The 12724-nt window shown below is 35.5% G+C and overlaps 1 protein-coding gene across 1 annotated transcript in view; it reads left to right on the forward strand.

The window, feature by feature from the left end:
* Positions 1-1863: 1863 nt before the first annotated feature.
* The window catches only part of LOC112048523 (sodium/potassium/calcium exchanger 4), a 36139-nt gene continuing 25278 nt past the window's right edge, over positions 1864-12724 (forward strand). Inside the window, exons 1-5 of the mRNA XM_052890831.1 lie at positions 1864-1894; positions 3411-3632; positions 8124-8260; positions 10204-10374; positions 12419-12644. Coding sequence (XP_052746791.1) covers positions 1864-1894; positions 3411-3632; positions 8124-8260; positions 10204-10374; positions 12419-12644 — 787 coding nt within the window. The remainder of the gene's footprint in view (positions 1895-3410; positions 3633-8123; positions 8261-10203; positions 10375-12418; positions 12645-12724) is intronic.

A 12724-nucleotide genomic window follows, 5' to 3' on the forward strand; every position in this document is an offset into this window, starting at 1 on the left:
TCAAAGCTGCAGGCTTCTTGGAATGGAGACTTTATCCAGTTTTTGTAAAGAACGTAAAGGCCGTTTTTCGGTTGTCTAGATCTTCAATCGGATTTGGCAACTACACCCCCCATAGTTGCAAGCCTCAACAACTAGTTGGTTTTGGTGGCTCTTATAATAAAGTAGCTGACGCCGCACGGTTTCACCCGCGTGGTTCCCATTCCCGTAAGAGTATGGGGATAATATATACCCTGTAGCCTTCTTCGATAAATGGGTTATCTAACACTGAAACAATTTTTCAAATCGGATCAGTAGTTCCTGATATTAGCGCGTTCAAACAAACAAACTCTTCAGCTTTATAATATTAGTATAGAATTTCGAGAGCATTTTCATATATTTGGCTGTTGATCTAGGTCTGTATGAAAGTCGTTAGTGCGTACTAACCACGGCACGAATAATTAAAAAAAATTAAACACCTTATTACGTACTTAACTCTGTATCACAAAAATACTAAACCGCATTTGATGAACTGCTCCCTAAATTGGAGTATCCTTAACGTAGCATTTCGCAAGGCGTGATTGCAATCAAACGTTTTCATATTATTATAACAAAAAAGATGAGTAATAAAATATGTAAAAATATCAAAGTAATAAACTAAAAATAACTAAAAAAACGGCCGCGTGGCGCAGTGGGTAGTGACCCTGCTTTCTGCATCCACGGCCGTGGGTTCGATTCCCACAACTGGAAAATATTTGTGTTATGAGCATGAGTGTTTTCCAGTGTCTGTGTGTATTTATACATTATATAAGTATTTATATGTAGTATATAATTGTATATTAATATTATAATATCAACTATCTTAGCACCCATAACACAAGCTACTCTGTATGCTTACTTTGGGGCTAGATAGTGATGTGTATTGTTTAAGTATATTTATTTATAAAAAAAAAAAAAAAAAACAATAGAAGAATATTAGTAGGTATTTAGTGAGTTCATAAACACAACCAAAACGTTATGTATAGAAATAGTAACAGAGATAACATAATTGCCTGACATAATTACCTATCTTAGTTATCAGCCTATTTGAATAGCCTAGTACAGGGCCAGACCTCTCTTCTTTTAGGAGATTAGCAGTGTAGCTGATTCATTATGTTTTTTAAGAATATATGTGATACCTTTTTTAAATTTTTCCAATATTCCATCTCATTCCCCTTCAATTAGTCAGAAAAGAGTTATGAGTGATTACGTCCCCAGGCAGGGATAAACCGCGAGCTCTCCATGACGAGTCAGGCCCCTTTCTACTGTGATTGTGAAAATAAAATAATGGGTCGGCGGGCTTGGGGTGGTCATTTTTAATTCTATAACGATCACTGTCATATATTAATGATATTGATTGGGATATTTGAGTGCCCAAGCAACCGTTTGACGGCCTCCGTGGCGCAGTGGTATGCGCGGTGGATTTACAAGACGGAGGTCATGGGCTCGATCCCCGGCTGGGCAGATTGAGATTTTCTTAATTTGTCCAGGTCTGGCTGATGAGAGGCTTCGGCCGTGGCTAGTTACCACCCTACCGGCAAAGACGTACCGCCAAGCGATTTAGCGTTCCGGTACGATGCCGTGTAGAAACCGAAAGAGGTGTGGATTTTCATCCTCCTCCTAACAAGTTAGCCCGCTTCCATCTTAGACTGCATCATCACTTACCATCAGGTGAGATTTTAGTCAAGGGCTAACTTGTAAAGAATAAAAAAAAAACTCAAATGTCTCGTAGCGAGAGGGTTAATATTTTCTTTTTCATAAATTTTTAATAGTGTTTTGTATTACATTTTGTATGTATAACATTGTTAAAAATTAAAAAAAAATGAGAAATAAATAAATGAGAGAGAAATGGATTGGAATGTTCTACGACGCACGGGGTGTAACACTATTCCATCTCGAGTCCGCTGCTATAGAACAGTTCAGCGAAGATAGAAATGTTTAGTATTGCATTTTCACTAAGACCACAAACCCTGAATCATTTCGAAACCCTATAAGCTTACTAATGAGATTGGTTAGTCCAGTAATGAGACTATAATTAATATTGATGTTAAGTTATCTTAAGTGTAACTTTTTGGGACTTTCATTACGACATTAAACTTATGATTTATTACTTCAAACAAGCCCCAATAGCTCTACGATAACAGAAGTCGAACTCATCACTGAGTGGTGGTGGTTAGATCTCCGCCCCGCTGGACTATTGGTGCACCCACTCCTAAACCAGTCTTTCCCAACAGTTGGAGGGGAATGAGAATATTGGCCATATTAAAAAAACATCTTTAAAAAATCTGTTTTACAGTAAATAGCGATTATTTTTATTCGATCACTATTTTAAAATTATTTTTAGACTTAAATGTATTTGTTAGTATGTGATATATAGAACCTCTTTACACGATGTTTTTTGTTAGTGAGTTATTTTTTATTTAATATTCTAAAATCGGCAGAACGAATTCGATGCAAAATAGACTACAACCAGCGTTTAAATATTTTATATTAAATCCAAGTTCACTGAGTTGTTATCCCCAGTTCGTTCTTTATTATTCAATACAGAAGAATTTTCCGTTTACTCGTGCGAAGGAAAAATTTTCTTTACAAGTACTTTTATTATGTTGATGATGATGATGTTGATATTATTTGTAACAATTATCGTTTCTTGATACAAATATTATCAAGATCCAGTAATAAGTTTTTATCAAAATTAGTGTCAGGTCAAATTTTATTTTGATACGGTCGTCTATTATAAATCCATTATGTGTTTCTTAAATTATTGCTTTTGATACCATATTAGGTATATCAAGTGTAACTTTGGTCCATACGCCACGATTTCTTGATATCTCATATAGTGTGTCAATTGTTAAACGAGCACCTACATAAAGATAAAATTTCGGCAGTGCGTTACTACTTATCATTTTTCATTAATCATTTTGTGATAATAAATGATAAATGTCCCATGATTTAGGAATCGATCCGCTACGAGATTATAGGTCTTGCGGTTACTAAGGTTTTCCGCTTTTACCTGTTACAACACAGTATATGATTGCCTTTCAAACTGACTGGTCAGCTGTTAGGTATACAAGTGAAGCTATTTATTTACTAACATTTCGTAAATGTATTTATTTTATAAAAAATACATAAATACAGTTTTGGATTACTGGCGTCTAGGTGCATTTACGAGTAGGATATTTATATTAAATTTATATAATTTTATTTTTGTACTAATCCCCATATAAATTTATTTAATAATCTAAAAACTATAAATATAGGTTAAACGTTTGTGCTGTGACTGTAACGTTCTTAAGTAGAACATTGCCTCGCTAGCTAAATCTTAGTTATCTCTAATCGACATGTAAACATATTATAATGTTCTATTCACTCATTGTATGTATTCTTTCGTTTAGACTCAACGGGCGATGAATCAGATTACTTGACAGTGTTAAACGATCATGGTGAGACGGTGTACATCACGAGAGAACTCATGACGAGATTGACCGAGGAAGCCGAGACATGGCACTGGAAACCGTGGTTGAGGACCAAGACAGAGGTCATCGGAAATGTTATACAGGAAGTGGAGCGTTCTACAAAGGATTCCGTAGGAAATTTTCCCGATGGTGTTTTCACAGGTGAGTGAAATTACTTTTACGTGCGTCCTTTTCTTAACATCTAAACTAATTGTCCAAAAAATAAACAAGGTGTCAAACAAATCGTTATTTTGTCCTTTTAAAATGTAGCCTATTATTATATAGCCATTACATTTCTAATAGGCTACATTTTAAAAGATTTCAACTACTTGTAATAGGAGAGGGCGATTTTAGTGTATTTTCGCAGTCGGCTTACAATTTTTAATTTTTATTTATTGATCTTATTTCTAATTATCGTAAATATTATTAATTACTGCTGTAATATTAAGTTTTATGTATTATGATATTATATGCAAAGAGATTAGTGAAACTTATTTTGTGTAACACTGACCATAGTTTTAACAAAAACTATGGTCTTTAGCTTAATACAGATTTCATATATGAGCGCGTGAGCCTTCATTCTGATTTCACGGCCGTGGGTTCGATTCCCGAAATTGGAAAATATTTGTGTGATGAGCATACCTGTTTTCCAATGTCTTATAATATGTTTGTATATAAAATGTATTTATGAGAAGTGTATATAACATATATGTATATGATGAAATCACCTCTATCTCTAGAAAGTGATGTGTATTGTCATAAAACAATTTACAATAATTACAAGTTAATATCTTATATTAAGAACATATATACAATTAACATAATTTATGGAATCGGTGACAGTAATAAATATCAAAGACATACAGCTCGTGCGGATTGATTTGACACTTGGCAATAATGATGTTTGTACCTACTGTGTTTTTTTGGTTGTGTTTGATAGCCAGGTGTCAGTTAATGCGCTCGAGTTATACATACTGCAACCTCGGAATTTAAAATATCGCATAATTAAAACCAGTGGCTTGCACTCAATAGATGCAATATCGCACTGACTACCCCGAGGACTCAAGGATATTTCCATTTTGTATAATCTGTGCGTATAGTGCCTACCCTAGTTAAAGCCTTGTGCACGTCGCTGTTTATAGTTATTGGGCGTTCGTATGAATGTAATAAGAATAACATGACCTGTAAGAAGTTTACCATTATGTTAAACATAATGTGTGTTTAAAACTTACAAATTATGTAAAAATACTAAAACTAACACGAACTAGGTTTTATGAAAGAATTCAGAAGTACCTACCTATTGACTACTTAATAATTGCTCTTTATCTTTTCCTTAGAGTCAGTAAATTGTTGCGATCAGAAAGTTAAAAATAGCTTGTCTGAAGGAAAATGAGAAAGGTTTTTAATAAATAACAGATAATAACCAGCTTACTAGTAAATATTATCCGGAGTAATTTTGGCATAAAATTAGGATTTTTACGTAATCAACCCCTTTCGGAACGAAAATAGCGATTATTACAAAGTTTTTGAAAATAATGTTTAATACATTATTGTGTAACATTTTTGGAATTCTTATTAAATGAACATGTTTTAAAAATAGATATGTATAACATTGCCTAGTATTTTTTTCGATGTGACCGTTAAAAGTATATACAAAAAATGGTTTAACATAAAATAATAATTAATCCCGTTACAACCCTCTCAGTCTGAGAGGAGACTCGAGCTCAGCAGTGAACCGATTAATCGAGGATGTTTAGTAAACGACGCCAATTAAGTGCCAACAATCCTTTCACTAAAAAACACGTCATCTTACTTCCTCACACACCGACCGCTTTCCCGAAATAGAATAACTATTGTCACCAAAAATACGCATAAACCGAGATTTGTATCTTTTTTTTTTTCGTAGGGGGAATATCCTCATGGACACCCATGTTGGGTAGTGCCTGATTCTTTCTGGCTAAAAACCCCTCTTAATTCTAGACGTTCGGTGTTCCTGCCATAAAGCCTACCACCAACGTCGCGAGTCTTATTTTACTTCCCATTCTCTCTTTCATCCTTTTGATTTGTATCTGGAAGAATTGACCTACATTTTATGTAATAATCTGAATCCCAAACCTCAGTTCAGTTAAACCGAAACATAACATCGCAGTAGGTAATTAGCACTTTACTTCTATTGTGATTTGCCGAAAAAATTAAACAAGTTTGGACTTTGGAAACATTTCTGATGTTTGTCGTTTTTCTTAGCAAGTTATATTTGCATTTTTTTTATTTATTACACGCTTATACTATATTACGAGTATGATATCACTTGATGGTAAGAAACGTGGTACTCGGAACTTAAAATGAATATTTAGTAAGTCGTCATCAAACCATATTCGGCTCACTGCTGAGCTCGAGTCTCCTCTCAGAATGAGAGGTTTAAGGCCAATAGTCCACCACGCTGGCCCAATTGGCAGACTTCACACACGCAGAGAATTAAGATAATTCTCTGGTATGCAGGGTTCCTCACGATGATTTCCTTTACCGTTCGTGACACGTGATATTTAATTTCTTAAAATGCGCACAACTGAAAAGTTGGAGGTACACGCCCCGGACCGGATCCGAATCCACACCCTCCGGAATTGGAGGCAGAGGTCATATCCACTGGGCTATCACGTCTCTATTTTATTTAGTAAGTGTTAGCCATGAATTGAAATTCATCTAACATTACAAATAAATTGAAAAAATTGGAATCCCCTACTGTCTTGGATAAATAATATGAATATACACACAGATATACATACGAGAGTCATAAGTTTGAGGCAAAAAGTTACAAGTGTACACTTATAACTTTTTGCGCCGGGTCTTAGGACAGGTAAAACACTTGTATTCCGTCTATTTGTAGTGATTACTAATACGCAACACCATCGTGCCCTCGTAACTTTAATTTTTAACCGACTTCAAAAAAAGGTTCACAATTCGAGTCTATGTTTTTTTTTGTAAGTATTACTCCATGCGATTACTCTAAGATGCCTGGACCAATTTGAGTAAATATTATTTTGTTTAAAAGGTTATACTCCTAAGGTGGTCCCATTGTCATCATGTCAAGATCTAATGATGGGATCCTGGAGAAATCGAGAAGAAACAATATAAGCTGACGTTTCAAACGTGCTTATAAATAATTTTTTACTTAATTTTCTCTGATCAATCTATATTAGCGTATCAGCTTGGATGCCAGCTAATAAAATTTAATTTCAATACCACCTGGCTCTCATAAAGCAAGTACACTAGTTACCTATAGAATCTTATTCATCTGAAATTACACCAGCAAACATTAAAACCAGAAGTTAATAATAAATGCTTTGCAGAACGCCCTAGGCCTGCTCCCAACGGCAACTTCTAGTAGTCATATATTATTAATTTTAAATAGTCCTAGTAGTAGTAAACATTGATTACTAATGCAGTTACTGTTATTACATGTAGAATCTACTCCAAGTAGGAGTTGGCATTTATTTTACTCTAATTACTTTAAGAGTGTGCAATATGTAATTTGGTGGTTACAAATGGTTCTGGATCTCAGATTCTGGAAAAGTTAGGAGCCTGATATTTGAGTAAATGATATTTCAAAGTGTTAGCTTCGTTATGGCTATACAAAATACACAATTTGTAAAACTTTTCTCGATAGTTTATTTTTTTGAAAAATATACGTTTTGCTCACATTTTGCTTTCAATCTCAGGAAAAGCAAACTTATTTTCTTAAATTTTTGTTTTGTATAGAAAATTAGGTATATATCTTGAAGATGGCCATTTTGTTTTTTATTATGTTGTTTAATTTACTTGCAATTAGGTAAAAATGGTTTTGGCGCTCATATCATAAAATTTGCGTCGCGCGTCAATCGCTCCGTGCTTTTCACTCACGTGAAAGTCATAATTCGGCGTCTCGTTTGCGCTTCGAATTTTATCTATATCGTAACGACGCGCTGCGCGCTCTTAACTGAGGCTCTAGCCATGTTGCACATCAATTCTCTTTCTACAAATTCTGACGCATCGAAAACAAAAGTACAGGACGACATATCCGATTGCTAGGTTGATCAAGTGACCTATCGATAATGAATGTAAAAGCTTTTGTAAAAAGTGAATCTATATTTTTACGACCTCCGTGGCGCAGTGGTATACGCGGTGGATTTATTAGACGGAGGTCCTGGGTTCGATTCCCGACTGGGCCAATTGAGGTTTTCCTAATTGGTATGGCTGGTTGGAGGCTTCGTCCGTGTCTAGTTACCACCCTACCGGCAAAGATGTACCGCCAAGCGATTTAGCGTTCCGGACGATGTCGTGTAGAAACCGAAAGGGGTGTGGATTTTCATACTTTTCCTAAATTGAGCCGTGATAGTCTAGTGGATATGACCTCTGCCTTCGATTCGGAGGGCGTAGGTTCGAATCCGGTCCGGGGCATGCACCTTCACGTGTCTAAAACGGTGAAGAATTGTGAGGAAACCTGTATACCTGAGAATTTTCTCAATTCTTTAGGTGTAAAAAAATCTGCCAATCAGCATTGGGCCAGTATGGTGGACTAATGGCCTAACCCCTCTCATTCTGAGAGGAGACTCGTGCTCAACAGTGAACCGAATGTGGGTTGCTAATGATGAATTTAACATAAGTATATTTTTCCAGATGAACAATTACGTGAGGGAGCTTTTCTTTTGTACGTGATGTTTGGAATTTATTCGTTCACCCTTCTAGCCATCGTGTGCAATGATTACTTCATACCGTGCGTGGAAATTATATGCGAGGTTTTGAAGATACCCCAGGTTTGTACATTTTGGATAGATACATGTTTGTCATGTTTTTTTTTTCTTTTTATCTATACTAATATTATAAAGAGGTAAAGTTTGTAAGTTTGTAAGTTTGTCACATTTTTTAAATGGGGTAATCTTCGGAACTACTGGTCCGATTTTAAAAATTCTTTCACCAGTAAAATGCTACATTATCGGGGAGTGCTATAGGCTATATTTTATATTGGTATCATATATATTAGCCGGGTTATCACAGTTTTTGTCACAGAAAATCCTATTAAACAGACTTATTCGCATGCGCTGCCTTAAATATTGTGTATAATTGAAATTAATGTATGGAGGCTTTATGTATCTTTAAAAGTTCTACAAAAAAGTCCGCGACACCATATATCTATCTTCTATATATTAGCAGATATAGTACCTTTTGTGTTTTAAAAAATATTAATTTTATATACTTAGGTTTACGTCATTATTTATACAACTAAACTTTAATCCTTATTAAAATAAATTATTTAATAATCACAAGGATATTATGAAGATAAGATTTGCCCTTTAGAGTATGTTAATTACTTAAATAGTTTCGGAGATAGTACAAAATTTCTAAAAGACGCAGAAATTCCGCTATATGACGCCCGGCGCTTTCATTTACGTAGTTCCCGTTCCCGTGTGAATATGGGAATCAAACATAGCCTATGACACTTGCAAATAACGTAGCTTTCTATTGGTAAAACAATTTTCCAAATCGGTCCAGTAGATCCAGAGATTACCTCCTACAACCACACGAACTTTACCTCTTTATATTATTAGCATAGAAGTCTCTATTTCTCTTGGTCATACCACCACTCTCGAAGGACTGGACCGATTTTGCTAAGGGTAGGAGTAAGATAGAGAAGTTACAGGGTAGGGTAGGGTACGGGTAGGGAAGCGTAGGGGTAGTGTAGGGGTAGGGTAGGTTTAGGGCCGGGTTTAGGGTAGTGGTAGGGTAGGGGTAGAGGTAGGGTAGTGGTAGGGTAGAGGTACGGGTAGGATAGGGAAGTGATAGGGTAGGGGTAGGATAGGCGTGAGATAGGGGTACGGGTGGGATAGGGGTAGGAAAGGGATAGGGTACGGGGAGGGTAGGGGTAAGATGGGGGTAGGGGTAGGATGGGGGTTGGGTGTAGGTAAGGTAGGGGTAGGGTAGGAGTATGTTTGGGGTAGGGTAGGGGTAGGGGTTGGGTAGGGTTGGGGTAGTGGTAGGGTAGGGGTAGGGTAGGGTAGTAGTAAAGTTGACATCGAAATTTACGCGGACGAAGTCGCGGGCGTCCGCTAGTATGCAATAATTATGTTTGCACTTGACAATCTCACTTGATAGTATCTCAGTTTCGTGCACAAGAATTTCACCTAGGCTAGGCACTATACCCACAGATCATATAAAAAAGAAAATTCTTTTTTCTAAATAAGCCTCAATATCTCAACGGTCAGCGGTCGGACTCATCATCGAGGGGTAGTGGTTCGATCCCCGCCCCGTTGGTCTATTGTCGTACCCACACATTAATTAATGTTTAACAGAATATCTTTTGTGAGGTAAATTTAATCAAAAATTATAATTTACTTTTCGTGATGAGTGATCTTTGCTTTTTTATGTATATCCAGACAAAAGTCTATCTCAGTGGCAATTTTATTTTATTTTTTACAAGTTAGCCCTTGCCTTCAATCACACCTAAGTAATAAGTGATGAAATTTACGTGTAAGATGAAAGCGGGCTAAATAAAAATAATGATTGTAAGGAGTAGGAAATCCTAAATAAATTGCTTGGCGGTACGTCTATGCCGGTAGGGTGGTAACTAGTCACGACCAAAGCCTGCCTCCAGCCAGGCCTGGAACAATTAAGAAAACTTCAGTCGACCCAGCCACTGCGCCACAGGGATCGTCAATGTGGATTTCCCTCTAGAATGTAATGCAGATATTCATATTTTTAGAACGTGGCAGCTGCTACCTTCATGTCGGTTGCAACATCGTGTCCGGAGTTCTTTGTGAACATGATATCAACATTGCTTACACAGTCAGATATGGGCATAGGCACCATTGTTGGTTCAGCAATATTTAACCTCTTAGGAGTGGCTGCTATTGGAAGTCTTGCTGCTGTTACAGTGAGTATTTATCTAATCTATTCGTTTTTTTTTTTAATTCTTTACGAGTTAGCCCTTGACCACAATCTCACCTGATGGTAAGTGATGATGCGGTCTAAGATGGAAGCGGGCTAACTTGTTAGGAGGAGGATGAAAATCCACACCCCTTTCGGTTTCTACACGGCATCGTACCGGAACGCTAAATCGCTTGGCGGTACGTCTTTGTCGGTAGGGTGGTAACTAGCCACGGCCGAAGCCTCCCACCAGCCAGACCTGGAATTTGTATTAAGAAAATCTCAATCTGCCCAGCCGGGGATCGAACCCAGGACCTCTGTTTTGTAAATCCACCGCGCATACCACTGCGCCACGGAGGCCGTCACTCTAGTACGAGTCGTTTCAATCTAGTACGAGACCGGCATAAGAAATTTACACCCTCATCTGTTAAAGAGCCTGCAAGAGTGTTAAATGCATATTATTTTAATTTATTTAATCTACTTCTCTCATTGCTTAATTAAAATCGCACACCAGTTAATTAATAGAATATACCCAAAAGAAATGAAAAAATAAACTGTGGGGTTGCCAGATATAAACAGTTAAATAACTTTATTTAATGCATGCCCGTTATTTAAGCGAGTATGCGAGTTATTAAGTTGTCTAATATGTCAAACGAAAGCTTAACTAAATGAAACTGTAATTTAATTTAGGTTGGTTTTGATCTAGTTCATTCAGGCCGCAATTTAACTAGGCAACCTGTTTGCAATCACTGTGAACATTATCAATCATTTATTTCAAAGCACTAATGAATTACAGATAGGGGTATATATTTTTACTGCCGAACCTTAGACCAATCTTAATATCTTCAAAAGTGCAATATACTCGTATATAGATTAAATATGTTTATAAATTTGAGAGCGGGTAGAGACAAAACTTTGTATTTTAATATGTAAGACCTATATATATATAGTTGTATATATATAACTATATATACAACTATTAAAATATATTCTTAGAAGTGTTAGACATGGATAAACAAAAACTTTTTTGAATGTCTCATGTTTAAAATTCGACAATAGGATGTATTACGAAATAAGAAGTAAGTCCTTAATCCGTGGCATTTATAAGCAATTTGAAATTTTTAATCTAAAAGCTGGTATGATAATTTTAGTAGATTATGAGTACATATTACGTTTTTAAATGATATTGAATAATTAAATAAAATATTTTTTATCAAACATTTTTTTGAATTCATTGGTTTTAATTACATATATTTATATATATGTACATGAACTAAAATAATTCCCACATAAGAGTTTTTAAGAGATAAAATTGTTCTAATGGTTCAGGTAAGAAATAATTCATTCCGAACAAAATTAAATTAACAGCACAAAGTTTCTAGGCTTTTTCGATATCGTTTAAATTAGATATATATATATATATATGTACATGATATATATATCTATAAATATGAAGTAAAATTTTCACGGAGTTTACAGTTAATTTATCTACTTGAATCATAATATGGTTATTGACATACATAATTCTTAATTAACAATTGTTCAGTTGCCATTAAATTTGCAATAATACACGTGCTTATGTGGTTTACCTTAACAAACAATGACACGGTGAAGCAAAAATAATGTCATAAGTTATTTTTCAAAGAAAAATTAAAATATAGTTTTGTTTATTATATTTTAATTGTTCTTTGAAAAATAAGTAATGACAAATTTAATAAGCGTTGTTATTTAGGAAATCAATATTTGATGTTATAAATATTGGTGAAATAAAATCGAAGAACTTTGTAAAGAGTAGGTACGTATGTATATATACAAGAAGATAAACATGGTATTGGTCAATGCATTCTCGGAAAATCCCGAATGCATTCTCTGAATAATATCTTAATATGAAATGAATTTTGTCTTCAAAATTAAGTTGTGTTTGTTAATTCAATCAATCAATTTAATAAGCCAAGCAAATCAAATTGATATTTTTTTATATTAATCTAGATATAGGCATTATCCAATACTGATAGCCTTCAGTATTCACGGGCTTTGTTATGTTGTTCTAGCCGATCGCGATCGACTTCCGGCCGGTGACGCGAGACGTCATCATATACATGATAACTGTGGGCGTTCTTGTAACGATAGTGTGGGACGGCCAAATAGTCTGGTACGAGGCGCTGGTACTCGGCATACTTTATATATGCTACTTCATCTTCATATTCAACAGCATCAAGATATTCGCGCTCATAGAAAAGATATACATGGCTTTCCGCCAGAAAAGGAAGACGCAGTGTGAGTAAACACAATAAATCTCATTATTCAATAAGGAAGGAAGGATAACTCTAAACGGTATTGAATCGGGTGACCGTTGC

The sequence above is a fragment of the Bicyclus anynana genome, chromosome Z (assembly GCF_947172395.1).
Source record: "Bicyclus anynana chromosome Z, ilBicAnyn1.1, whole genome shotgun sequence".
Classification (NCBI taxonomy): Eukaryota; Metazoa; Arthropoda; class Insecta; order Lepidoptera; family Nymphalidae; genus Bicyclus; species Bicyclus anynana.